The following is a 27,092-nucleotide window of genomic DNA, read 5'->3' on the forward strand; positions in this document are numbered from 1 at the left end:
CTCTTGGCCGCGCCCCACCCCAGGGCCGCCCAGCCCCTCCCTGCTGCGGTTGGCTGAGCCGCACGTCTGTCAGTAGCCGAGGCCTGCGGCGCTTCCGGGAGAGTCGGGGAGGGAGGCGTCTCGCAGCGGCCCTGGGGCTGCGCTCCTGGAGGCGAGTTCCGGGAGCAGAGAACCGGGAGCTGGTGCAGCGCGAGGCTCCTCCGGGAACGGGAGGGACTTGTTGGGGAGACCTCTCCCGGGAGCCTCCACTCACAGGCGTGCTCGCGACCCGGAGGCCCCAGGGCCCGACGGCGGAAGGGATAGGCCGCGAGTGGGGGAGAGGTGATGGTGAGCCTCAGGAAGGACCAGCACCGCTGGTGCTCGGGGTTTGAATTCGAAAAGGCTGGGTTTGCCAGGCGCCCCCCGGTGGCCGCGGGTCTGCTATGCTATACCCCTCTCGGTAGGTGAAGCGGAGGCAGAGCACCCCGAGCTCCAGGTTCCGCGGTGCAGCAACTCAGTGTGACCCAAGGACGAACGGACCTGGCAGCCCGACCCTGAAGTTACCGTGGGGAGGCGAAGTGAGGCGTACCCCCAAAACGCACACACAGAGGTGCACTTGTCTCCTCGAGACGCAAAAGACGTTTTTATATTTTTTGAAGTTTCCAAAACGTGTATAAGCACATGCTTTTCCCCATCGGAAAACCGACAGGGTGTGACTCGGAGGCCGGCGCCAGTCCGGCAGCGCCGCGCTGCCCCGTGCCTCTGCTGCTGCGGCCCCTCTGCGCCCAGGTGCCGTCGGAGGTCCGAGCCCCGCTCACGCAGATGCGGCTAGGAGGCGGCTGACAGCGGGCCGGGCGTCCCTCGCCGGCGGGCTCGCTGACACCCTCCCTCCGCCGCGGACCGGCCGCACTTCCCCAGATCAGCACCGGCGGCCTCAAGGCGTCCCACCTGGCAGGCGCGCGGATCTCTACGCAGGCCCAAGTGGGCCACGCGGGGTCCCCGCCGTGTACCCTGGCAACGGTTGCTTGGGGGCGGGGCTCAGCCGCGGAACCGAGACGCCCTGGCTCGTGAATATTTGGGTATTCAAATGAGGCCCCGCCCCGTTGCCATGACTCCAGAACTCGCAACCACGCGGCGGAAAGAACAGCTCCAAGTCAAGAGAGCGCCCGCGGCAGAGGGGCCCAGGGCCGCGCCCGCAGGGCCGGGCACCCTGCCCACCCTTAAGGTGAGAGCTGGGCGCAGCCTCGCCATGTTCCTCATGCCACGGGAAACCTGGGCCAGGTGGTGGAAAATGACCAAGTAGCTGAGCCAGTGGGAGACCCAGCCACTGCCCCCAATATCAAATATGGCCTCCTGACCATGCCACCCACCACCCCTCGCCCTGTTAGGACCGACCCCAAATCGTGGACAGAGGACCCCTCGTCAGGGACAGGAGGGGCCATAATCGCTGCCCCTGGGCAGAAATTTTGCAGGGGTTGGGACCTACTCTGCTCTGCCTTCAGAACTCCCCAGGGTAAGAGATGGAGGGGTGAAGAGACCTCATTGCTGATGAGCCCGGATCTGGCACTGGGCTGGGATGTGGAGACTGAGAAACCCAGGTTTCCAACTTGCAGGGCATGGAGTTCAGGGCAGACTGGGCACCAGGCAGGCTCAGTGCGGCAGGTTCAGGACAGTGCATTGAGTTTGGGGACAGTGCCTGAACTGGGAGTCTAATGGAGGCTTTGGCATCACAACCTTCAACGCAGGGCCTTGGACTCCAAGGTGCTTGCACTCCGCCCTCCAGACGTGGCTTTGGGCAGGACCCTGGGCCAGATGCTCTCAGGCTTAGAAGCAGCCAGTGCTTACCTCCAAGGCCTACAGTTGGCAGCCCAGGATGGAGGCCGCAACACCTTCTAGGGGGCACAGTGGGGCTCTTCTTGCAGACTGGGGTTTGCTCAAGCTAGAGATAGGCCACAGGGGCGACTCTGGCTGCAAAGTCCATGAGACTCTTTTGTGAGTATATGGTCTCTGCAGATTGGGCCACCAACACCCACAAAGCCTGGGCAGCTTGTCCCAGTGGCCAACACTGCCTTCCAGTACTGCTGTTAAACCCAGCTGACCACTACTCCCCTGGCTCAGGGTCTACTTGCAGACACAAAGGAGAGCATGAATCTTGAATGTCCACAGAAAGTTAATAGATAAAAGCTGTGGCCAGAAGATTTTAAGCCTTGTTTGATTCCTTCCACAGAAATTTTAGTGCCCTCTTCTGTGCCCTCTGGACACAGCAAGAGAATGTCTAGCCCACATGGGGCCTACATTTTGTGGGTGAGGCATGCACTCACCTGAATAAATATTAAACCAGAAGGGTCACAGAAGGGGTCATCTTATCAAAGAAATAAATTTAGGAAGGGCAGCTAGGGAGTGCAAGAGAGGGGTCAGTCGAGCCTGGATGGCAGGACAGGAAGATGGCTAGGGAGAAGGACACTGAACAGTCTGGGTGGAGTTCTGGCTCTAGCCCAGAGATCCTGAGTCCGGGGTCTGGGACCAGGCATAGCTTCTGGAGTTTAAGGAGAACACATGGTGAGCCTGGTGAGGGGCTGTTTCTCTATGAAGCTTTTCCAGGAGAATGGCCCTTTTGGACCAATTCCTCTTGGACACCCATTCAGAATGAAAACAGAATTTAGATGAAGACCAAGTCCTCATTTTCTTTGGGGGATCCAGAAAAAGCCCTGGTCACCTCCTTCCTCCTTGACAGCTGGCCAGACTCCTCCTCAGCAGGGGCAGCAGGGCCAGACCCTACTGACACCATCTCTGACTCTGCTTGTTTCTGGGTTCTCTGACTTTGGCCCAGTCCAGAAGGGCACAGTGACTTGGACAGGAGGCTAACCTGACTCTCTTACAAGCATTGCCTGGGACATGTACCACCCCTTACCCAGTTATTTGACCCACAGCAGAAAGCAGCCACCTGTAGGTGGGGGCTCAGCCAGTGCAGGGGGAATGGGGGATGAAGACACGGTCCTGGCCCAGGCTCAGAAACCATCAAATGAAGAAGGATACACAGCCCAGGGCCTGGGGTGGCCTGGGAGCCTGTTGGCAACAGCTTGCTGCTGGTCACTGCTGCAGCCAGTCCAGTTCCTCTTGGCTCACAGCCTTCATGGACCCTGAGGGCACTGACCTGGGCAATGGGCCTAAGTCAAAGCTAAGGGAGGGATGTTGAGGCTACCAGATGGGCTAAAGCTAAGCCAAGCCCCTTAGGCCAGGCCAGGCTAGGACCCTGGTTGTGTGCAGGGCCCTGTCAGGGTTATGTAGGGGTCTCTGCTGGGCCTCAGATGGAGGCAGGAACAGAAAGTTGGAGGTCCTTCTGCCTCTCCCAGCAGGTTGGATGTGGATGGACCCAGCCTGGAATGGATCCCAGGGTCCTCAGCCACATACAGCCAGTGTCCATGTACGGGAGCTGAGTTGGCAGGGCCTGCACAACCCCTGCCCACAGAGCAAGGCCCTGGGCAGCCATGGAGACAGCTACAGGGAGCAACTGGTGGAGCACCTGTCCCCTGCTCGACTGGTAAGTGTTAGAGGCCAGGGGCTCTAGCCACAGGGGCCTGTAGGAGGTGACATCCTGGGCCCCTTTCTGCTGATATCCAGCCTGCCCTCAGCCCAGGCCCCAAAGCACCACTAGCCTCAGATGATAGATGTTCCCAGGCCCTGAACCAGGCCAGGATTCTTTTTTTTTTTTTTTTTTTTTAATAGGTGGGCATAATACCTTTATTTATTTATTTATATGTGGTGCTGAGGATCGAACCCAGTGCCTCACACATGCCAGGTGAGCACTCTACCACTGAGCCCCAGCCCAACCCCAGGCCAGGATTCTGTAAGTGCTTGCTGAGGCCACTGTCCTAGAGTCAGAGGAGGCCCTCACTGAAGAAGTGAGTGCTCTGGTGGCAAGGCAGGCAGGCCATCAGAAGAGCAAGGTGCAGAGGATCAGGAGGAAAAGGAGGCTGTGCCTGTAGGCAGCTGGCTGGACATGAGGGCCCCCACTGGAGTGCTTCCCCTGGGCAGTTTGGAGATGGCCTGTGGCCTGCTCTCCTGGGCTAGGGCTCTCATGCCCCCTCCCAAACATCAGACCTTTAGGCTGAGATGGGGGCCATGCTCAGTGCACTGACTGTGCCTGGGCATCAGATGAAGGCTTTTCCCAAAACTGGTATGAGAACTTACTGTCGCACCCCTAACCCTGAGTTCCAGAAGGTCTGCAGAGTCCTCCTGGGAAACCCTGTAGCTCCCAGGATGCAGGACCTCTCACCCACCATTGACCGTCCTGGGGGAGAGGACCCCATCAGGTGCAGGCATCACCCATCATCCAGGCCATCCCTCAAAATGACCCACTGGCCTACCACGTCCAGAACAGTCAGTGCTCAGAGGTTCCCACTAACTCCACAACAGGTGGGAGCCCAGGATCCTGGGAGACAACACTTGCATGGCAACACAGGAAGAAGTCTTTCTGAGGAGACCCAGCACAGCAGGATGCCCAGCTGGGTCCCAGACTTGCCTGCCACAGGCTGTGGCCGGCTGCCCAGCAGAGCTAGCTCCCAGGTCCCACTACTCGGGGTCTGTTCTCCTTTAGAGCTTGCACACTGAGGGAAGGCCTTCTGTGGCAGTGGCCTCCAACCAAGCCCAGTCACAACCTCTGCTCAAGTCACATCCATGTGCACTCCACCAGCCAGGCCTGTTGGCCCAAGTCAAGGTGGTGAGTCAGGGCAGTACATGTCCCCTGCTCCAGTGGGCCTCACAGAGCACACAGCCAGGTGTGATGGAAATGGGGGTAGTGACAACCCTGTTGGTATCTGCAGCAGGTCCTGGCCCAGGTGGACGACCTCCGGCTGGTGCGGGTGCTGGAGATGTGTGTGGACACCCGTGAGAACAGCCTGGGAAATTTTGGTGAGCACTGCCTGTCCAGGGCTTGCCCTGCCCTGCCCTGCCCTGCCCTGCTGTGGTCGAAGCTAGCCACCCTATGAGACCTCTTTCTGGCTGTGCAGGCGATGTTGGGAGACACCTTGGATGGCTTGCACACTTCCTCAGGATTGGCCCCAGCGCCCAGGCATGGGCAGAGGGTTAGGCTGATTCATATTTCCAAACCACCCTCCAGAAGGACTATGCTCCAATGCCCTTGCCAGCATTGCACAGTAGTGAAGGTCGAAACAGTGCCCACAAGAAACCACACCTCAGTGGCAGGTGCTCCCAAAACTTATTTTGAAATAATTCCAGATTTATGCTGGGCAAGGTGGTGCACACCTGTGATCCCAATGACTCAGGGAGTTGAGGCAGGAGGATCACAAGTTCAAGACCAGCCTCAGCAACTTAGTGAGGCCCTAAGCAACATATTGAGACCCTGTCTCTAAATAAAAAGGGCTGGCAATGTGGCTTAGTGGTTAAGCACCCTTGGGTTCAATCCACAGTACCAAAATAATAGTAATTCCGGATTTACAGAAGCATTGCAGGAACAGTACAAAGCCCCCGGGACTGGAGCCTCTGCACCTCAGCTCCGTATGCGGATCACTCCTGCCCCCGTGCCGGGCAGGACCACATGGCTGGTGGAGTGGTGCTTGTCTGTCAGGGCTTCCTGAGGTGGGGCACTTCCTCTCTCACGCCAGTGATGTCAGGAAACCGTGCTGACACGCTCCTACCGAAGCCCCAGACTTTATTCAGATTTCATCAGTCCTCCAAACGAAAGAATCTTGCTGCCCAGGATCACTGTGGGTTTGCTTGCATTTCTCTGATGACACGTGAGGTCAAACGTGCCTCTTCCTGGATGGTCCTGTCAAACCCTCGTCTGCTCAGTACAGCACTCTGCTGGGCAGCCCGAGGGAGCAGGAGTGGCTGCACCCACAGCCCCACCCCTTCTTTCTATGGTTCTGAGGCCATCTTGCAGGGCCAGTGTCTAGTCCTGAGACATATCAGAATATGGACCCTTTCACAGGACTCTCCTGTGCCTGCTGAGAGTTGGCATCTGGGGCTGTGTGCTGATGGACTGTGGTGGGTGCTCGGGTGGCTGTGGGCAGGCAAGGAGAGGCAGCTCAGGGGCCAGCCCCACCCACACCAGCATGGCTTCCGTTCTCCGGGAACGGACTCCACTGGCCTCTCAGTCTTGCAGAGACAGCCTGCATTGCCCTGACCACAGGCACCTGCTTCATTTTGGCCCACTGATGGCTCGAGGAGCCTCCAGACCCAAGGATCCACCTGTGTTGCCTGCCCATCTCTGCTGCAGGGGACAACTGGCGGACAGCACAATCTCCAGTTTGGAGAGGTGCTCTGCCCAGAGGCTGGTCCCACAGCACTGGGGAGCAGCAGGGCCGAGGGGTGCTGGTGCCTGGGGAGAATGTGTGGGCAAGGCTGGCAGGGTGAGAGCCGGGCCTAGCACTCCCTCCTGTGACCCACAGGAGTTCACCTGCCCAACCTGGACCAGCTGAAGTTGAACGGCAGCCGCCTGGGCTCCCTCAGGTGAGTGAAGGGCCTGTGTGGGGGTCCTTCCAAGCCAGTGGGGCTGGGGTGGTGAAGCAAAGGCTGGGGCACTGGTCTGCAGGTGCTGGACTGGGACAAAGACATGCAGCCCGGAGCTCAGCCTCAAGTTGCTGGCTGCCAGGGAGACAGGCTCCATACTGCTGATGCCCTGCGGTGGGAGGAAGGGCACTGGGACACTCTTTTGGGTGGGGGCTCCCTCCCAGGTGGGGGTGTCTCCAGGGCAGGGTCTTTCCTGAGGATCCCTGTTGAGAAGACGAGGCCCGTGCCCTCAGCCCGGTTCCCCAGGTGCCCTCCCCTGGGGTCCTGTGGCTTCTGGCCCTGGCCCTAATGCATCCACCCAGTGGGGCCAGACTCTAGCACATGTGACTCTCCTCACCCCCGCTGGCTGCCACGTGGGAGTGAGGAGCAAACCCAGAGCCACCAGGTCTAGGTCCTGTGGACACTGGGCGAGAACAACGGGTCCTCTGGCTGACAAGCCCAAAGGTGCTCACTGACCTCTACCAAGAGACACCAACCAGTGAGGGAGTTCTAGCAGATACCCCAAAGCCAAGCGAGACTCGAGGGGGCCTGGGGCCCCACACCCTCGCTGCAGCCCTGGGTGTCAGCCGCACTCTGAGGCCAAGAGCAGGGCAGGTGGCTGGTGATCCTGGCAGGGAGAGCAGGTGGGCACCACCCTCCCTAAGGGCCAGATCACAGACCACACAGAGCAGTCCTCTCCCGAAGCAGGCCTGGCACACATCAGAGCTTCGGAACAGTTAGCTCAAAGGACGGCATTCAAAAAGAGACAAGCTTTCGGTTTTTATCTCATTGAAGTGGAAAGAACAAACTAAAGAAATATCTGACTTTGTTTGGGGATTTGAGCAAAGGAGGTTTTATGAAAATGCTACCAGTCTTGTGTGCTCCAGCCCAGCAGCTTAAGGCAGGGGAGTTTCGGTCAAAATTCTGGAAAGTTCTCCACTCATCTGAATCAGCTCCATATGCCATATCCTGTTATTTCCAGTTGAGATGATAAAGGTATTTCTTATGCAACCTTGCGGTTGCTTTTTTTAAATTTTTTTTATTTTTATTTTTTAGTTGTCAGTGGACCTTTATTTTTATTTATTTATATGCAGTGCTGAGAATCAAACCCAGGGCCTCACACATGCTAGACAAGTGCTCTGCCACTGAGCCACAGCCCAGCCCCTTGAGTTCTTTTTAATATTCCAGATATTAATCCTCTGTCAGAAGAGTAGCTGGCAAAGATCTTCTGCCATTTGGGAGGTTCTCTCTTCACAGTCCTACTGTTCCCTTGTTGTGAAACAGCCTTTTAATTTGATGCCATCCCAGTCATCAACTCCTGAGCTTCAGGGGTCCTGATGAGAAGGTCATTGCTGAGTCTGAAAGCTACCTTCCTTCTAGGACTTGCATAGTTTCTGGTCTATTCAGAGTCTTCTGATCCACTTTGGGTTGACTTTTGTGCAGGGAGAGAGATGAAGTTCTCGTCTCACTCTTCTACATGTGGATAACCAGGCTTCCCAGCACCCTTTATGAAAGAGGCTGTCTTTTCACCAGTGTATGCTTTTGGCATCTTTGTGGAGAATCAGATAATCGTAGCTATATGGATCTGCATCTGTCTTCTCTTCTATTCTGCTGGTCTCTGCCAGCACAGGACTTTGGGGGACATTCACCGCGAGCAGGGGGCGTGCCCCACCTGTCCCCTGGGAGGAGCAGGCAGAACCTCCTCACCTTTCTCCCTCATGCACTGTGGCAAGAGCCACATCACACAGTGTCCCCTCCAGCCCCTGGCAAGAGGGTAGGGCTGTGATCACACCAGCCAGAACCCCCAACATTGGGACAGCTTTTGGGGGCACTAGCTCCTCTGAAGCAGTATCTTCCCTGAAGCAGGACTGAATGAATCCCCAGGGCACAGTACGTTGGGTCTTGAATACAGGTTTGTTTCTGTTGTACTTTTAAATATTCTTTAATTTTCAATAGATATTTATTTATTTATTCATTTATGGTGCTAAGAATCAAACCCAGGGCCTCACACATGCTAGGCAAGTGCTCTACCACTGAGCCACAGCCCCAGTCCCTCTGTTGTGTTTTTAGTTGTTTATTGCAAATATAATGAAATGCCATATTGACTTAGAATTGCTTTTAGAAATCAAGAGAAACACCCAAGCACAGTGCATGTTCCTGTAATCCCTCCCCCAAAATCAATAGAAGTTGATTGGTTGTCTTGTTTGTGTGTCTCAGCTGTGTCTGATGGTCTTGCTGAGCGCCTGTCCTCGTTCCCACATGTGGCTAGTTCACCTGGGGCTCTTGTGTGACTGTCGCTGTGGCAGCGAAGCCTGACAGCACCGGCTCTCTGCCCCAGCCAGGCTGTCAGGACTGTGTGGACAGCAGCGTGGTGGCTGAGGGCCTCCTGGCTGGCTCAGGGTGGCAGGGCAGAGGTTGGCCCTCCTCCCTGCAGTCACATCTGTCCACATGAGCACAGGTGCCGCTGCCCTGCAGGCAGCTGGGACTGAAGTTCCCTTGGTACAGGCAGTGGTGGTGATTCGTCCTGTCACCCACATGGACACCACTGGACTGTCTTGACTTGTTTTGGATTCACTGTGATGTTAAAATGACACTGACTTAGCAGTTGCATTTCTATTTCCATGAGCATGGTCCTTTTATCTCCTAGTATTGTGATTTTCTGGCTCTGGAATCAAGAATTGACTGACGAAGTGTCTCTTCTGTTTTTCGTTCTTTTAAAAATTACTCTTTTATTTTATTTTTATTACGGGGGAGTAAACCCAGGGCTTATGCATGCTAGGCAGGTGCTCTAACACTAAGTATACCCTCAGTCTCCCTTCAGTTTGAGACAGGGTCTTGCTAAGTTGTTGATGGTGGTCTCAAGCTTGTCCTTCTGCCTCAGCCTCTAAGTCCCTGGGATCACAGGCTGCACCATTGCACCCAGCCAATTGCTCTATTTTTTGAAATTTCTTATATGAAAATTCATCTTAAAATATGGAAATTATCTGTTCCACGATGGTTAGAATATACTTTTAAAATGTGCTCAGAGCCAGAGATTCCTAAATGACTGTTGGTCTGACCTCCTTCTCTGTGTCTGTCATCACTGCTTCTCTAGTTTCCAAGCCACTGGGGCACACTTGTTCACAGCGGTCTTTTGCGACCTTACATTGCTGCTGTGGCTTTCATTGTGCCCCTTTTTAAATTGTACAAATCTATCTGCATCATCTCTTTTCTTATCCTTGGTCAGTTTGCAGGGGTCTGTTAGGAGATGTCCATCTTCTCCGTGGTTCCTGTGGTTGTAGCTGGCTTATCCTTACTCCATCAGACCCTCCTTGGTTTTGTTGATGCAGTTCTCTCTCTAGCACCCTGAGCTGAATGCTTGGCTCAGTTGTTCTAACCCTCCTAGCTTTTTGATAAATCCATTCAAAGACCTGGATTTCTCTTCACTTGCTACCTTGGGCAGGACCCACAAATGGCATGTGCTTTGCTTCCTGTCATTAGTTTGGAGGATTTTATAATTTTCCTATTTGATCCAAGTTGTTCCTTGGTGCTCCATGACAAGAGGAGTCATGTGGCCACCAGAAGAAACCAAAGCCACCCACTGCCTTGCAGCTAGCCTAGCCACATGACTGCTCTGAACCACAGGCTGCTAAGGAAAGAGGGTGCAGGCTCTGAAGGGGCGGACCAAAGCACTAGACCTCCCAGGGGTCCCCCGACTGATTGCCTGAAGGCGACACCCAGGAAAAGCAGTGCTACCTGGAAGACAGGGATGAGGAGCATACCCATTGTCCACCAATGGAGTTCAGGAGGTGGCAGAGAGGGAGATGGAGCAGATTCATGCACTGGCCAATCTTTGCAGAGGTGAACTGAAACAGTAGACCAGAAAAACAGGTCAGGAGTACAGGACACTTGTCAGAAGTAAAAGTAGTCTTTCACCTGCAGATGGAAAGGAGGGCCAAGCCTGGTGCTGGCTCTGAGATGCACCATAAATGAAATCACTGGACTTCCAGGTAAAGGCAAAAAATTGGGCAGACAAGATAAAAAGAGGTCAAGGTTGCCTGTAAGGACATAAGTGAGGCTTTCCTCAGACTCCCCCATGAAAACCCTTGAAACCAAAGAGGGTGAGACAATGCTGGTGCCTGGTGGGAAGGCAGAGAGGACCACGCCTCTCACACCACGAAAGTGGCAGGGCGTGGCCCTGAAGGGAACCTGCCAGCAGTTAGAGCTGAATGGAGTCTGAGCCTTCCTGAAGGAGGCACTTGGCACAAATTCCAGCTAGGGAAGAGGTTTTTGGAAAACCATTTAAAGCAATAGACAGGATAAACAGTGAATTTGTAAATGAAGGACAGAGACTAAAGCAGTTATGGAGACTGGGACACTGCAGGAAAAGTAAAGACCCACCAGAAAGGCCACGTGGTGGGTAAGGCTTAACCGAAGGGAAGCCAGGCACTGGAGGAAGAGCCAAAGATGCTGCCCAGCTGTGGAGGAGTCTCACTTGTCCACAGAGAACCTGAGACTGAGGCCTTTGCACAGGGAGGAAGGGAGCAGACCAGGACTGCAGAGCTGAGGGAAGAATGTCCCACAGGGAGAGGGGCAAGAGCGGCTCTCAGTGGCATGTGGACCCCTGTGGTGTGTTGCAGGACACAGGCAGGCCCTGGGACTGCAGCAGAGGCTGGGCAGGAAGGGACTGCAGTGGGTAGCAGGTACGGCTGGGTCAAGCCGTCCAGGGTGGAGACAACTCCCTTGGGCCAGGCCCAGGCCCTCCAGGCATCAGAGCAGGTGGGGGACACGCTGACCATGCCAGAGACCAGGAGGGACCAATAGGGAGGGAACCAGAGCCCCTCCTCAGTGGGAGGCTGCCCTGTGCAGGTCAAAAAGGGAACCAGACTGGGGGTGGGCAGGGCACAAGGCCTTCACTGGCCAAAGGCAGGGCCCTTCACCCAGGACAAACTGACCATCCTGCCTGCCTTCTGCAGAGACCTGGGCACCTCTCTGAGCCACCTACAGGTGCTGTGGCTGGCTCGCTGTGGCCTGACAGACCTGGACGGCATTGGCTCCTTCCCGGTGCTAAAGGTGGGTCTGTGTCTGCTGGGGTGGGGGTGGAGCCAGGTCAGACCCAGCTGAAGTCCCCACGCTGCCCCAGGAACTCTACGTCTCCTACAACAGTATCTCGGACCTGAGCCCGCTGTGCCTGCTGGAGCAGCTGGAGGTGCTGGACCTGGAGGGCAACAGTGTGGAGGACCTGGGGCAGGTGGGCTGCCTGCGGCTGTGCCCAAGGCTCACCACACTCACCCTGGAGGGCAACCTGGTGTGCCTGCAGCCAGCTCCTGGCCACTCCAACAAGGTGTGCGTGCTGGGAGGGGCCCACAGGTCAAGGGCCTCTGTGTCCACTGCAGCCCCTGACTTCTTTGCGGTGAGCTCCACCTCTCTGTCACTGGAGGCCTGAGTGCAGCCAGGGCACCCTCTTGAGCCAGCCCCCAGACCCCACAGGATCACACATGCACGTGCCATGCTGCCCAGCCCAGGCACACAGCCCTGTGGGATCCACGCACAGGTCACACAGAGCCACACAGAAGCACATGCACACATATGACCGACCACCTCTACCCCCACCGGCCCACTGCACCCCACGAAGGCACACACTCACGTAACAGACCTGGGCGTGCTGGGCACGGGACTGCCACACCCACGCCAGGCCTGGCGAGCACTGGACCCGAAGGTCCTGACCCCACCCTGCCCATACCAACCCCTGCCGCTTGGTGGTGCTACTTGCAGGACCAGGGTCCTATCAGTACACAGAGGTTGCTCAGCTGAGCCAGAAACCTGAGCCCAGGGCAGCTCCCACTGGACTCTGGCATGGGCCTGGAGAGTGAAGTCACACATCCTAGATGGGCACGAACCTAGTCCCTGTTGTCCCTTGGGTTCAGCAGGGTCACTCTGACCTCTGTAGCCTGCCGCACAGGGATCTGGAGCTCTAGAACACAAGTGGCCTAAATGGCCCATGGACACAAGCCTGCTGCCCCTCTCCCTCTATCCTGCAGGCACCCCAGGATTATAACTACAGGGTGGAGGTGAGGAAGCTCATCCCCCAGCTGCAAGTGCTGGACGAGGTGTCCACCATGCACACTGACCTGCCTGCCACCCAGGAGCTGAGCCAGGACTGGCTCATGGTGAAGGAGGCCATCAAGGAAGGCCGTGTGCTGGATAGTCTCCTCCCCCCACAGGGTAAGGCAGACACCCTGGAAACCTTGCCCTGTGCTGCAACACCTACTCCGGGGAGGCCCCCCAGATCCTAGGCTGCTCCGGGGTGGATAGCTGCATCTCACACCCTCCTCCAGCCTTGACCCTTGGCCCCAGAACATGCACATTGGCCTCCAGGCCAGGGTGCTGTCCCTGTGATGAACACCAGTGGGCTTCCCCATTCATCTGCAGAGAGGGAGACAGGGCTGAGTTGAAGGTTTCTCTGGAAAGAAAAGGGCCATTAGGGAGGCCAGCCTAGGGCTCACAGATTCTCGGGCATGAGAGCTATGTTCTGTGGACTGGGGCTGACCAGCTGGCATGGGCCCAAGTGACCTCTGATTCTGACTTTGGGCAGATGTTTCCTTTGGAGCCACTATGCGGAAACTTGATTCAGCACTCTCCCTACCTGAGACCAAGCCCTGGGCCCTGTCCCTGTGGGTCCCCGGGGGCCCCCTGCCTGAATGCCTGCTTCCAAAGGACCTGGCCCCAGAAGACCACACCAGCAACCTCACCCATGGTAACTGACCCACCCCAGCCTGGAGCTGACTCTGCAGCCCCTTGACCCCAAAGCAGACCCATCACACACCCTTTCTCCAGGTGCTGGTCAAGTCCTCTGTGGGAACCCCATCAGAGGCCTGAGGGGACGTAGGCGTCAGAACCAGGTATACCCTTCCACCCCTCAGAGTGGGTGGAGACTTGGCCCACCACGTACCAGCATCCAGAGTCCTTCCCTCACCACGCACCAGAGCCCAGGGCTCTGGCTTCAATGCCTCTCCCTACGGCCAGTTCAAGGCCATGCTTCCCACGACAGCCCTTTTCCTCCTCAGGACTGGGCACCTGTGGAGCAGCTGCCTCCACACAAGTCACATCTGGCCACCAGCCCCTCCACCCCAGGGCTTGGACCTGCAGACACCTGTGACCTCCTGCCCATGGTGGGGCTTCAGGCCTGGAGGGAGCATGGCCTGTGGTGGGTGTTCCTTCTCTGCCCAGTCCTTCCACTGTGCGTCCTCTATCTTGTGGGGGTTGGGGTTGGGCTGGATGCCTTGACTGAACAGCCACTGGACACCAGATGATCTGAGAAGCTGGTCACAGAGCCCTGAGGCTGATGAACCATCTCACTCTCACACCATTTGGAACTGGGTCCAAGACAGGCAAGGCTGCAGCTTCCCCCTCTCCCTACCTCAGTCCCCATCCCCACAGGAAGATGGAATCCCAGCAGGAAGCGGCTGCAGCCCCCCAGGACCCACAGAGGTCCCCTGAAGAGCAAGAGGACCAGGTTGGACCCAAGACTTTCCCCAGTCCCATGAGCCTGGCCACAGGTACTTTCCCTGTAGGTGGGTGATCCGCTTGTCAGGTACTGCCCACCTGGGGACAGGGGCCCCAAACCTGAGAACAGCCTGTGCCAGTGTGCCCCCTTCCTCATCTGGATTCTGGGAGGGGCTATGCAGGAAGGTCTCTCCTGGAGTGGGAGGTCACTGGACCTCAAGGCTGCCTGGGCTGGGTGAGAGCAAGGCATTCCATCAGGGGTGTTGACCAAGTCCAGAGAAGTCCACATCAAAAATGAGGCATACTGGCATGGGGGACATAGGAGCCAGGGTCATCTACAAGCAAATGTACCCACTGGATGTGCCCAGGTCTCAGGGGAGTGGATAAAAGGCCAGGGGTGGGTGGGAGGCCACCAGGGTACCTGGGAGTCCATGGCAGGGACCTCATCCCAGACAGGACCTATGCTGGGCTGAAAAGGTGCAGAATTAAGCCAGGCAGGGCTCTGCCTAAGGGACATTGGCTTCAGAGTACCCAGGCTTCAAGGCAGAAAGGCCGAAACCCAGATCGGTAGACAAGCCTAGGGAGGGACAGGCAGTGGCAATAGAAGCAGAGGCTTAAAGGTCAGCAGAACGACTTTTGGGGCCAGGTAGGGGGGCCACTAAGGCAATCAAACCTCTGTCCTCCATGGGCTGGCTGGTACCTGGGCAGGGTGCCCAAGACAGCTGGAGGGAACCACAGCTGACAACCCAGTTGAAGGAGGGCAGCAGGGTGGCCAGGAGGAGGGGTAGCTGGAGTGATGAGGTAGGGCACTATGGGACAGTGCCAGGTCCAGGTGGGCACTGGGTGACCCTGGCCTCCTGCCTCACACTACAACAGAAGATTAGGAACTGGCCTAAGGTCACCAGCCTATGAGCTGGGCCTCAGGGATTGGACCCAGATGACCCAAAGTCAGAGTCCAGGCCTGTGGCCTCTTTGCCTGCCCCAGAGGGCTGGTATAAGCAGGTCAGAGGACTGGGTCCATCGCTTCCCTGGGGAGCTCAGGAAGCGGGGAACAGGGTGGCCTGGGAGGCAGGGGTGCTCCCACCTGTGAGGGCCATGGTGGCACTGCAGCCTGTAGTGCCACCTCCCCCTGCAAGCCACCCCCTACCTCTGTCCGGTAGGACCACAGGGTAGCTGCTTGTCTGGCGGGGCCTCTGACATGCTGCTGCCTCTCGTTGCTTTTCAGAGCTTCCCAGGACCCTGGACTGTCACCTGATCCCATCTCCCCCCAAGTACCCAATGCCGCCTGATTCTGGCAGCGGCTCCCCCAGGGGATCTGCAGACCTGCCTCTCAGAGGACGAAGGCTCAGAGCCCTGGGCAACCCGGGTGGGAGCCCTGGAGGTGGCCTCAGGCCCCAGTGCTCGAGCCCAGGGGTGCCCAGACCCAAAGCCAACGTGAGATCCAGCAGCCAGACATCCAGGCCTCTGCTACCTGCCCCACCTGAACCCTATCGCCCCCACCCACTCCCACCCTTAGTGTAAGCCCCCACCCACTGCCAGGCTTGCCTGGACTGGGGCCAAGGGGTGCCGGTGAGGTCATGGGAGCCCCAGGAGGGCTATGTCTTCACAGGCCCTGGAGCATCTGGACAGGTGTGGGGGTGGAGAGTGGGTCTGGCCCTAGTGAAGGGGAATCCTGGGTTGCAACCAGCCAGCAGGCAACAGAGGCCAGACTCAGGTTAGGTCCCAGGACAGGGAGAGCCCAAGCTCCCCCTCACGCCTCAGCTGCCTACCCTCCCACAGGGCCTAGCCTTCCCAGGAGAAATGCGCAAAGGGGCAGGCCTGGGTCAGGGGCAGGCCTAGACAGGTGGAGGGACCTGGAGTTGGGCTCTCCAGGTGTCTCAGGGCTCCAAGCAGCCCAGAGTCCTAGCTGCTGGCCCTAGGCTGCCTTGGGCAAAGCCAGGCCTCCCATCCCTGGCAGATTTGTGTGGTTCCCCTTGAGAGGCTGGGAGGTGCAAGTCCCTCCTCTTGGGGCATGATGCCCCAAAACACAGGAGAATCATTTTCGACTTTCAGGTGTACAGAAATGCAGTTTACTTTGTAGGCAATGTTGGTTCAATAAATTATGCAGCTGGCATTGCTGCCTGGTCCTGTTGCCTTACACCCGCCGGCCTGTGTCCACAGTGATGGGGGGGCAGCTGAGGAAGCGGAAGCCATATCTACTCTCAGCTGTGCTCTGCACTGACAGGGTCACCATGGGGCAGCTTCGGTCCACGTTTTTCCGGCACACCTGGGGAGCATCAGGGCCTGAGATCTGTGCTTGCAGGGTGTGGGTGTGGGTGTGGGTGGGGAGGAATGGCTGGCATGCCAGTGGGAACCAGGAAGAGCAGGGCGTGCATGTACTCACCTGGACCTTGTGCTCCCTCCTGGTGGAGCCATCCTGGGGGCAAAGCCCTGCCTCTGTTTGGGGCAGTGACTGAGGTCAGCCTAGTCCTCTTGCTTCCCACTCACCCCTCCCTCTAGGACCCAGCTTGCTCACCAGGGATGGCAGGCAGGAGCCCAAGAGTCTTAGATTGGGTGTTCTCTGGCCTCACTGGCACTTCCGGCAGGCGGAAAGGCTGGCAGGTTCTTAGGAGTGGTAAGATGTCCCGCATCCTGGGAGGCAAGGGGGCTGTGAGGCCACAGCCCACTAGGAAGAGAGCACTGAAGGGGTTCCAGGCCTGGGGAGGGGGAGGGGCCTGCAGGGGTCCGGGACAACTCCTGGCGGGGCTGGCAAGGTCGGTAGTGACACCGGAGAGCAGTGTCAGGGAAGTGGTTCTCTGGAGGCGGGGCCTAGAAGGCAGCGGGTGGTGGCGGTCACGTGAAGGGGATCCAGGATGGGTTTTGCTGAGGCAGGACAGGGATTTGTGATGCCCACCCGGGTCTCTGGCGCCGGGCTCTGGTGTTGCGCACCCGGCCTTTGCGTGGGGGTCGAGGCCGGCGCTGGGATCCGCTTGTGTCAGCACTAGGCTGAGCCTTCGAGAGTGGGAAGCGGTCAATGGACCAGTCAGTGTTGTCGGTGAAGATCCTTGAGCCCGAGGTCACACGGTGTGGGGTCTGGTGCTCACTGAGGACCTACGGGGCCAGAAGGGGCAGCTCTGCTCACCCCCACCCCGCGAGGCCTACCCGAGCCCACCCCTGGGCTGGGGCCGCACTAACCTGGCCCTCGGGATTCAGGAGTGTCGTGCGGCCCCGGCCGCAGTGGAACTGTAAGGCATCCTGACCCGAGGCCCAGCGCGGCTGCTTCGCGGTCCTTCTGGGCCCCTCCCCCCACACCTGGGAATGGCAAGGGGCACTGGGTGAGGGGCGCCTGGGCAGACACTGGTCTGGTCACATGGGCTCACGGAGGGCAGGGCGCACCGTGATGTGGTGCTGCGGCGCCAACAGGGTGCCGGGCGGGAAGCGGTACAGGCACACCGGGAAGTCGCCCGCCAGCTGCTGCAGCACGAACCCGGTCAGGTCGACTGTCTGCTCCAGCGACTGGTTGAGGACGCGGATGAACTTCTCGCGGCGGCTCACGGTCACTATCTTCAGGCAGCAGCCAGCAGGGCTGGGGGCGGAGGCGGTGCTGTGCCTCACACTCGGGCTCCGCCCGCCCAGACAGCTGCCTGAGGGGTCCTGCCCGGGCAGCCCCCTCACCTCAACTGGTGACTGACACGGCGGTGGTCAGGGGCTGGCTGTGCAGGGCTCCCAGGCGGGCTTGCTGAGCGGTGGTGAGTGGGTTTTCAGATCTAGGGAAAGGAGCTCTTTCGGGGAGGGAGGCCCTCACAGGGATCGTCCAATGGGGATGTCCCCTGTGAGGCCAGACCAGGCCTGCAGCAGGTGGGGTCCAGGCGGGAGGGGAGCAGCGCCAGGAGTCAGACCTCGGGCAGGAGGGGTGGCTGGACCCTAGGGGCTAAAGGACCTGGCTTAGGGCTCTGGAGGAAGCTGGAGGGGTACAGGAGGATGACCAAGAGATGCGCCCCACTCCACCTTCAGAATCTCTGCTGAAGCTCCAGGCCCTTGTGGGGATCTGCTCTGAAGATGTCAAGCCTTCTGCCTGGGGTGGGTACTCGGCTGCCTTCTGCACTCCAGAACGCAGGACCAGCTGGCAGCTGCTAGAGTCAGAGCCAGCACCTCCGGAGCTGCTGGTGCCCACACAGGGCAAGGAGCTCCACTCCAGGCTCCTGGACTGTTTCTCCATGTGCTTGGCAGGGGAGTCTGAGCCCCCCTTTTCCAGTGATGGGGACTGCTGGGGCTGCCTGAGGCCAAGCTCTAGTCAGCGCATGCTCTGGCTCCCAGGACCCAGCTCTGCCCTGTCTAGCCTCCCAAAGCAGGAGGTAATTCAGCTTGTGCTCTGGGTGCCCAGGACCCAGACCCAGCTCATGACAGGGCAGTGATCGCCCAGGAGCCCCTTCTCTCCGTCCCTAATTCACTCTAAGATCAGAGCTGAGGCTTGGAGGGATTATATGATTTGTCTGGAGACACCAAAGGATAAAACAGGTACCTGGTCCATTTCTGCCATGGCAACACCCCCCCCCCCCCACTTCCCCTGGCCCCTGGGGAGTCGGGCCCAGTGCAGTTACTTGTGCCTTGAGCTGGAATCAGTGAAGAGATTGGGGTACCGGTGGGCGATGCTGTTCCAGTCCACATCCTCCAGCCGGAAACCCTGGCCAGAAAGCAACATAGCTTGTGGTTCTCCCCTCCTGCTGAGCTCCAGAATCCTGGCCAGGCATGCAGAGTCTTCATATGGGAGGCCTTGCTCACCTCTCCAGCTGTGGGAGCCTGCTCACTCTCAGAGAAGTCACTGGAATCCATTAAAGTCTCTGCAGTAACCACCTGCAGGAAGAGACCACCAAGACTGGAGATCAGCTCAGTGGTAGAGCACCAAGCTCCGGGTTCAGTTTCCAGCACCCATCCCCCAAATGAAAGGCCCAGCATGGAGAAGCTGAGAGAGAGCACCCCTTCCAGAAAGACTCCTCCCCCTTTGACCTCACCAGGGTAGGTTTGGTAGGAGGAACTGCAAACCACACAGATTCTTCCCTGCAGAAGTAGCCTGAGAGGGGCAGGCTTTCTAGGCAGGCCAGAAGCACCAGCAGAGGCACCTGTCTGAAGTAGCTATACTGGCTGCCCTAGGAAGTTCTAGGGAAGGTTTGGAGGGGTGCCTGGGAGGTAGGAGGGCTCGTGGGCCTTGGGCACTGGCTCACCTCCACACTGCCAGTTTGGGACCGCAGTACACGGCCCACCCAGGAGGAGCAGGCCAACTGCAGGAGACAGGACTTCTGGAAGGCCTGCAGCTGGGCTTCCAGTTGCTGCAGCATGCTGACAGTCTGCATCAGCTGCTCCTCTAAGTGCTCCTTCTCCTGCTCAGGGAACGACCTGGTTAGGGGCCTCCTGCAGCCTCACCCACCAGGCCAAGCCCAGCCCACTCTCCCCCAGCAGGGCCCTGCCCACTTCCTGACCCCACCCCTCACCTGCTGGGCCTGTTCCTTCTGTGCTTTCAGCTCCAGGGTCAGCTTCTCCACCTGGTCCTGTAGAAACTTGTCTGGACTGTGGAAGCTCCTAGGAGGAGGGGCGACCTCAGCAGTCCCACCTCTGGGTCAGCTGGGGTTTCTGAGGTCAGGTCAGCAGCAAATGAGGGGTCCCACTGCCGTCATATCCAAGGCACACAGTGCAACCAGCCAGAGCAGGGTAGGTGCTCAAGATTAGCACAGTAATGTTCAGGGTTTGGGTGGAGGCTCAGCTAGGTAAGGACTAGGGTCAGAGGCAAAGGTCAGGTAAGAGTCCAAGCAGTGGTTGGAGTTGGTGTAGGGCAGAAACCAGGAGTTAGGTCAGGACAGGAGCTGGGTTGGGCTGGGAACTTTGCAGCTGACCTCTCAGATGGAAGCCCTGACACCTCCTGCAGGATGTGACAGTGCCGGGCATGAGGGCCATTTCGGATGGCCCACCGAAGTGCTTGGATCTCCAGTTCTCGCTGCCCCCACAGCAGCCTCAAGGTGCGGGGGTCCAGTGCTTCAGGGGCCAACCTGTAATGCCAGTACTCTGTTGATTAGGCCTGGCCCTCTCGTTGGTCCTGCCCAGGAGGCTGGCCATCCCTCCCTTCCCTCCTTACTGCAGGTGACCAGAGGCCAACCGTGTTGAGTGGGTCTTGGTGTTCTGGGAGCGTGAGGGAACCACTGTGTCTGTAGGTGTACCAGTTGGAGGCCCCAAATCACCGATGACTGGCTCTCCACCTGCTGGGGCTTGTGGCACCTGCTTTTCTTCAGACTCTGGGGCCATGCTTGATGTTGCTCAAGAGCTGGGAGAGGCAATAGGGCTGAATGTGGTCTCTGTCCCAGGTATGCACCCTATAGGGCTCTGCTGGTTCCTGGTTCCCAGGGCTCACACTCTGAGCAGGCCTACGTGTGCCTGCCCCACAGGATGAGGACCTGCTGGTCGCGGGGGGTGTCCTCGCCTGTGTTTCAGGCAAGGCAGCAGGTCACTCCCCAGACAGTATGTTTCCACATTTCCTGCTGCCTCCTGTCCCCCTTGCCTAGAGTAAGGGTCAAAGGTTCTGGCTGTTTGCCTGTGACCCTCAGTTGTGTCCCCCCACCATGGGCCTCATCCCCAACACTTACCTAGCAGGCCTGGGGAGAGAGGGTTCTCTACTGTTGCCATGGACACTGGAACTCAGAAGGGGAAGGGCTATGACCAGGAACCTCCAGGGAGAAGCCGACCCAAGGCCTCCAGTGAGTTCTGGCCTGGCCCAGCTGGGGAATGTGAGAGACTAAGCTGGGCAGGCCTGGGGAACCACATGGGTCTCTGCAGTCCCTCCCTAGCTGGCAGCGGTGACTAGTGAGTCCTGGAGACTCTGGTGTGGGGAGAGGGGAAACGGGACCATCAGGGTGTGGGTGTGTCCTAAGAATGTGGAAGACACTGGGACTCTGAGCTGACTTGTGGGTGAAGGAGTCAAGATGGGGATGAAAAGGCAGAGGAGGGGCTGTGCAGAACTCTAACCAGCAGTGGTACACCCTCCCTCCAGCCTCGGACCTCAGTGGCTGACACTCACTTCCTGTACCCACAAGCTGGAAGCCTCATCTACATGCATCTACTCACACACACAGAGGCTACCTCCCAAGGAGTCCATCCTTCTGCCCCAGGACAAGCTAGTCCTAGAGGTGGAGCATCTGTCACTCACACGTTCCACCTTCCCTCTGGTTCCCGCCCCTTCTGAGCATAGGAGGCGGAAGGTAGGGCTCCCACCCTGTGACCGTCTTGGACAGAGTGGGTGGCCACGAGGTTGAAGGGACCTGACCGCCCAGCTGGCATGAGGAGCGGCTTCAAGCCTGCTTAACTGTGGGAAGGCCTCGGAAAGGAGCCTCACACAAAGAGACCCGAGCCTTTGTCCCAGGCGGCCTCAGGGAGGGCCTCCTCCCCCACTAGGGCTAAAGCGCCCACCAGCTCTGTCTTGCCCTCAGGGCTCCACCTCGGTTCCTGCGCGGGCTCACACTCCCCCAACTCCCTGTCTTGGGCTACCGCCCCGAGGAGCCCAACCCCTGCGGTGGGTCAGGGAAGGAAGGAGCGGCTCCGGCCCTTCTGCCCTGGGGCGCATTCCAGAGCTGTGTGATCCGGCGCCTCTCCCTGGAAGTGGACCTGCCACGCTCGGAGGCTGCGGAGGAAGTCGGTCGGGGAGCTGGGCCTCACACCTGCCCAGACGCGCCGCCCACGGACCACAGTTGCAGACGCGCTTCAGCGTGGTTCGCCGGCAGGGAGCTGCGACGCCCGGGTCCCGCCCCTCGCCCCTCGCCCCGCCCACACCTGGGCGCCGCTGGGGCGGGGAGGGGGCGGTGAGCCAATGGGGCGGGACGGGCGGAGGCAGCCAATGGGAGTGGGCGCGGGGCGGGAGGCCCGCGCCGCGGAGCTAATGGGGGCGCTGCGGGGCGGGGCGTGCGGGTCGCGGGCCAATGATGCGGTGGGGCCGGGGAGCGCCGCGGCGCTGGGCGGCAGGTTACGGCGCACCCGAGCGCCAGGGTCCGGGAGGCCGGGGTCCCAGAGGCTTGAGAGCGCCCAGGTGAGCCGCGCCGAGTTCCCGAGCCTCCCCACGCCCCGAGCCGCCGGGGCGCCGGCCCTGGCCGAGGAGTTTCCCGCGGGCTTGGAGAGAGGGCTCGTGGAGCCGCGCCGCACCTGCACCAGCCCGCTGCGGAGCGGGGACGACGGGGTCCAGCGCGGCCGGGGTTCGCGGCAGGGACGGGGCCTCCGGGAGCGCGTACCGACTAGGCGGGAGGGGCGGCCGAGGGAGTCTTGGGGTGCGGTGGGACGAAGGTCGAGTCTGGGTCATGATCCCCAGCCTCTCTGCCGCCCGAGACGGCCCCTTCCTTGGGGAGGCGTTCCCATGGCAGCTGACTGCGTTGCGTTCGTGTGGGGGCCCTCTTGGGTACCTGGGGACGACCGCGGGCGGGAAGGGGCAGTGCTCTCTAAGCAGGTGACGGGGGACAGGAAATCCTGGACCTGGTTAATGATTCGCCTCGTTCGGGAGTGGGGGCGGGGCACGAGGAGACTGGTGAAGTGGGGCTCACCAGAGGCGAACGAGTTCCTCTGGCCACCCTGGGAACGCGTGGCTTGGGGTCCGGCTGGGTACAGGAAGGCAGGGCCCTACGCCCAGGGGCCACAGCTCTGAGCCAGTAATAATGGCAGGCCAGGCGGAGAGGGGGCCAGCAGGACCTGACCCTGTGTCCTCCCTACAGGACAGGGATGTTCTTGGAGCTGGCAGCCATGGAACTGAAGGTGTGGGTGGATGGCATCCAGCGAGTGGTCTGTGGGGTCTCAGAGCAGACCACCTGCCAGGAAGTGGTCATCGCCCTAGCCCAAGCAATAGGTGAGTCTTCTGGGGGCAGACAACCCAATAATTGGGACTGGGCTGGAGCCTGGTGATCCAGCCCCATTATCCCTCAAAGATGGGTGGGGTTGGCTCTTGATCCCTTTTTTCCTTCCCCAATTTCTCAAGCCAGGTTGACAGAGACTGGGGAGACAGACTGACCTTCCCCTTTCCCCCCAGGCCAGACAGGCCGCTTTGTGCTTGTGCAGCGGCTTAGGGAGAAGGAACGGCAGCTGCTGCCACAGGAGTGTCCAGTGGGTGCCCAGGCCACCTGTGGACAATTTGCCAGCGATGTCCAGTTTGTTCTGAGGAGGACAGGGCCCAGCCTGGCTGGGAGGCCCTCCTCAGACAGCTGTCCACCCCCAGAGCGATGCCCAGTTCGTGCCAGCCTCCCCCCAAAGCCACGGACAGCACCAGGTCGTGAACCCCGCAAAGCACTAACCTTCAGTCTGGGGTGTCCCAGGCTGGCCCCCAGCCCTTCATCCCCTGAGCCTGTGGCCCCTGTAGCACCCACACCAGGCTGCTTCACAGACCTTCAGGGCCTGGAGCTCAGGGTGCAGAGGAATGCTGAAGAGCTGGGCCATGAGGCCTTCTGGGAGCAGGAGCTGCGGAGGGAACAAGCCCGGGAACGAGAGGGCCAGGCTCGCCTGCAGGCACTGAGTGCAGCCACTGCTGAGCATGCTGCCCGGCTACAGGCCCTGGATGCTCAGGCCCGTGCCCTGGAGGTCCAGCTGCGGTTGGCTGCTGAGGCCCCTGGGCCCCCATTGGCCACAGCATCTGCAACTGAACGCCTGCGCCAGGACTTAGCCATTCAGGAACGGCAGAGTGCGGAGGTGCAGGGCAGCCTGGCTTTGGTGAGCCGGGCTCTGGAGGCTGCTGAGCATGCCCTGCAGGTGAGCCCAGGAGTCCCCAGCCCCTGTGACTGCCCCACCCCCAACCTAGTGGACTTGGGGGCCTGACACACAGTCAGACCAGGAAGGGTACTCTATGTGGGGCACAAGAGCTGTGCTCCCTGAGAATCCTTGTCCCCCCAGGCCCAGGCCCAGGAGCTGGAGGAGCTGAACCGGGAGCTCCGGCAGTGCAACCTGCAGCAGTTCATCCAGCAGACCGGGGCTGCACTGTCACTGCCCCCACAACCAGACAAAACCCCCTCTGGCACACAGGTCAGAGTGATTCTAGGACGAGACTGGGCAGTGGGGCCCACCCCACCTTCCAGCTGACCTGATCTCTCCATAGGACCTTCTGTGCCCAGCCAGAGAAGAGGCCCTCCAGGGAGCAACCCAGGACCCTGTCCTAGTGCCCAGCCTGAGTCCTGAGGGTATGTTTGTCCCCCACTCCTGTAGGATGGGCCTTCCCCTGTCTTAGCTGCCTCAGCCATTATCCTTCCCACAGTTGCCCCCATGAGGCAGAGTTCCTGGAGGTAGCAGCTCCTGTCCCAGAGTGGTGAATGCTGAGGACAAGCCAGGTCAGCCAGTACAAGCCACCGGACAACAAGAAAGTCTATCGTCACAGAAGATTCTTTACTCACAGAGTGGGAAGCACCAGTGCCCTGGGGTTTCTGCTATGGGGGACGGGAGTGCTGGGAAGGGGTCACCCTAGTCTTTGCCAAGTGTGCCAGGCCCCAGAGTCCATTCCTACTTGTTGCAGATGGTGATGTGTGGATAATGTATTTAGCTTGTAGATGTATGCTGCCAAAGGCTGTGTCCATGTGTGTGCACTGCCTCTCTGCCCTGACACTTAAACCTTAATAAACGGCCCAAAGAGGCTTGATTGTGTCCTGTAACTGTGTTGGGCCATGTCTGTGGGGTCTAGAAATTGGGGTGCACACAGGAGCCACTGTAGAGGACGCCAAACTACCTGGAGAAAGTGCTTCAGGACCCAGCTCAGTAGGCTTCAAGGCTGGGGCGGCTGGGGCTCCTGGGGCCCCGCATTCTGACCGCTCTGCACTGCCTGCCCCTGAGAGCTTTGCTTTGTGATTCTATGCCTGGTGGAGCTTGCTGGCTCAGCCCTGCCTGGGTTTCTCTCTGGATCCCTCTTTCACCTGGCTGCCACCAGAGAACCTGTAGGGGAAGGTCCAGGACTCGGGTGGGCCAGAGGCTCCTCCCAGAGGAGCTTGGCCAGCTCCAGGGAGGGTGTGGGCATCGAGTGGACAAGGATTGTCCACCTCTCAGGGTGGGCTTGAAGATTCTGCTGTGATCTGCAGCTTTGAAATTGGAGGCAGGGCAGATTCCATAGCCCAGCTGCTGCCTAGGCCCCTGGGCTGGCTGTGGCCTCTCCCACAGTCCTGGTCCTCAGGAGGGCTGCACATTCCCAGTTCCAAGAGCTGTGTTTGGGGTTGGAGATATTTGTGATAAGCAGAACTTGGGGGTTTCATGGGTGGTACTGGGGAATGGGATGGGGACACTGTGGATGACAGGAGTCTGTGCTGGATCTGATGGAAGGGCATGTTTGGGGTGGACTCAGCTTTCTCCTGGGGTGGCTCTGAGCTGGGTCCAGGGCTCCCCACTTCCTCTAAGGTGTACTGCAGGGGATGTGAAGCCCTGAGCTGGAGGGTCAAGGAAGGCACTCAGGGCTGTACAGAGGTCAGGGCCACCTGGAACCCACAGCTGCAGGGAGCAAGTGGGACTGGGCATTTCCTGCCAGAAGTGGGGAGCAAGGAATTGGGGAGGCTGGGCAGCAGGCGAAGCCTCCCAACCTGGTGTCAACAGGCCAGAACCCCCAGCCTACTGCTCCTATTTGTTCTCTCACCTGAGTCTGCTGCTGCCTGACCTGGGAGGACCAAACACAGGGTCACATGGGGTGATACCCAGAGTGCAAAGGACATTCTAGCTGCAGCCTGGGACCTGTCCCCTCACCCAACCCGTGCACACCCCAGCATACACTCAGGAGGGTTGGATGCACTTCTGGGCATCAGTTCTAAGCCATCATGGTCTAGCTCCCAAGCTCATCCCACAGACCAGCAGGAGACAAGGCCAGGTGTCATCCAGAGACCACCCTACACCCAGGGAGCTGGGGGAGGGAGGGGTAGGCCACGTTCGTCCATGTTTGAGTCCCTTTTCCCTAGCCCTGAGGGGAAGCGGCACAAAGCTGGTGCAGTCCATGAGTTTCCAGTGCCCTTCCAAGGACACCTGTTTCTTCTGAAGCCACTTCCCAGGCCCTATCCATGGCCTGCAACTGCTGGCCCTGAAAAAGCTCCCAAGTCCTCTTCTCTACCAGACAGGTGCTGTGCTCTGGGATGGGAAAATGGGTAGAGCTCTCTTCCTTGGTGGTTGTTCCAGGTAGATCAAATCCCACACTCCAAAAGTTGTCAGAGTGCTTCAGATCACTAAGCAGACTTTCTGAGTTGCTGAAAAGTTTACTTTTGAGTTTTAAACTTTTCTTTGAAGAAAGTGGTGTGAGCTGTGCTGAAGTGAAGAATGGTCAAGCTCCCCTCAGACGTCCATTCCTGGCAGGGCAGGACCCAGACCCAGCAGAGGGAGGCACCCACCAGGTGTGTCTGTAGGATAGACAGTCAAGGCCACTATCCTGCCTGGGCAGTCCAGCAGAACGGCAGAGCCAGGCCTTGCAGGCCTCAGAGCTCCTGCTCACCCCAGCTGAGAGGCTACTGAGGGTCACAGTAGTATTGACCCTGACTCAGTAAAGAGGTAAGTGGCTGCTTGGTAATAAGTCAGTTCTGCAGGTTCCTGGCCTCAAGGCCACACAGCCTCCTCTCACTTCCAGAGGCTTCAAGGCCTGGCACCACACTGGGAGCAGCACAGAGGCCCCTCCAAAGCCAGTCACAGTCCTTGTGAGACCTGGACCAAGCCTGCCTCTCCCTTTCTGGTGACCTGCCTACAGCCATCAACCTTCACAGCCCCCAGAGGAGAGGACAGGGCCTGCTGCAGGTGTCTGGACCCAGCTGCTCTAGACACTCCTCAGCCAGACTTTCAGGGTGGATTGAGAATACCCAGCAGTGAGGAACTCAGTGAGGGGCCTGTCCCTGGGCCCCACAAAGAGGCCCACAGTCCTGATTCCCTCAATGAAGTGGCAAAAACTTGCAGAAGAATCAAAGCTGCACTCGCTTCCAATAGGAAGTCCCCAGAGGCAGGTCCTGTAGGCCCGGGTCCTGTTGGCTGAAGATCACAACACCCCTGCTGCCCAGGGCTGTCCTGAGCTTGGACCCCTTGGTGAAGACTCTTGGGAATTCAGCAAGCCTCGTACCCTGGGATACAAGGAGAAAAAAGTTCCCTCCAAGAGGGTATCTGGCCCAGTCTCAAGTCTCCCACACATG

At 58.9% G+C, this 27,092-nt stretch overlaps 3 protein-coding genes across 14 annotated transcripts; 2 read left to right on the forward strand and 1 right to left on the reverse strand.

Annotated features, from left to right (window-relative positions):
* The first annotated feature begins 74 nt into the window (after positions 1 to 74).
* LRRC56 (leucine rich repeat containing 56) lies at positions 75 to 16,087 on the forward strand. Of its 10 annotated transcripts, none has more exons than XM_079104635.1 (13): positions 1,225 to 1,492; positions 3,333 to 3,520; positions 4,803 to 4,890; positions 6,390 to 6,450; positions 11,445 to 11,541; positions 11,612 to 11,812; positions 12,510 to 12,693; positions 13,064 to 13,225; positions 13,306 to 13,370; positions 13,536 to 13,593; positions 13,639 to 13,675; positions 13,894 to 14,027; positions 15,200 to 16,087. In XM_079104635.1, exons 1-13 carry the CDS (start codon positions 1,339 to 1,341, stop codon positions 15,493 to 15,495), a joined length of 1,725 nt encoding a protein of 574 aa, XP_078960761.1. In that variant the 5' UTR covers positions 1,225 to 1,338; the 3' UTR covers positions 15,496 to 16,087. The 10 variants fall into 10 exon arrangements, with proteins under 10 accessions (XP_078960759.1, XP_078960758.1, XP_078960756.1 ...); XM_079104627.1 differs by having other exon boundaries at positions 13,909 to 14,027; XM_079104633.1 differs by lacking the exon at positions 1,225 to 1,492 and adding exons at positions 75 to 327; positions 444 to 1,204 and having other exon boundaries at positions 3,336 to 3,520; positions 13,306 to 13,675.
* LMNTD2 (lamin tail domain containing 2) lies at positions 16,084 to 21,750 on the reverse strand. The gene is given in 16 exon segments (XM_079104636.1): positions 16,084 to 16,240; positions 16,358 to 16,410; positions 16,490 to 16,605; positions 16,868 to 17,064; positions 17,149 to 17,265; positions 17,350 to 17,539; positions 17,629 to 17,663; positions 17,665 to 17,720; positions 17,962 to 18,230; positions 18,555 to 18,637; positions 18,736 to 18,807; positions 19,176 to 19,331; positions 19,443 to 19,530; positions 19,842 to 19,994; positions 20,081 to 20,266; positions 21,654 to 21,750. Coding segments are annotated over 15 exon segments (1,884 nt in total). The 5' UTR covers positions 20,248 to 20,266; positions 21,654 to 21,750; the 3' UTR covers positions 16,084 to 16,108.
* Positions 21,751 to 21,771: 21 nt separating this feature from the next.
* RASSF7 (Ras association domain family member 7) lies at positions 21,772 to 24,605 on the forward strand. Of its 3 annotated transcripts, XM_079104646.1 has the most exons (6): positions 21,885 to 22,018; positions 22,692 to 22,822; positions 23,003 to 23,715; positions 23,857 to 23,985; positions 24,059 to 24,140; positions 24,215 to 24,605. In XM_079104646.1, the coding sequence occupies exons 1-6, from the start codon at positions 21,912 to 21,914 to the stop codon at positions 24,244 to 24,246; spliced, it is 1,194 nt and encodes a 397-aa protein (XP_078960772.1). In that variant the 5' UTR covers positions 21,885 to 21,911; the 3' UTR covers positions 24,247 to 24,605. The 3 variants fall into 3 exon arrangements, with proteins under 3 accessions (XP_078960773.1, XP_078960772.1, XP_078960771.1); XM_079104647.1 differs by lacking the exon at positions 21,885 to 22,018 and adding an exon at positions 21,772 to 21,794 and having other exon boundaries at positions 24,059 to 24,605; XM_079104645.1 differs by having other exon boundaries at positions 24,059 to 24,605.
* Positions 24,606 to 27,092: the final 2,487 nt, after the last annotated feature.

Source organism: Sciurus vulgaris, assembly GCF_902686455.1.
Source record: "Sciurus vulgaris genome assembly, chromosome: 11".
NCBI classification, from domain to species: Eukaryota; Metazoa; Chordata; class Mammalia; order Rodentia; family Sciuridae; genus Sciurus; species Sciurus vulgaris.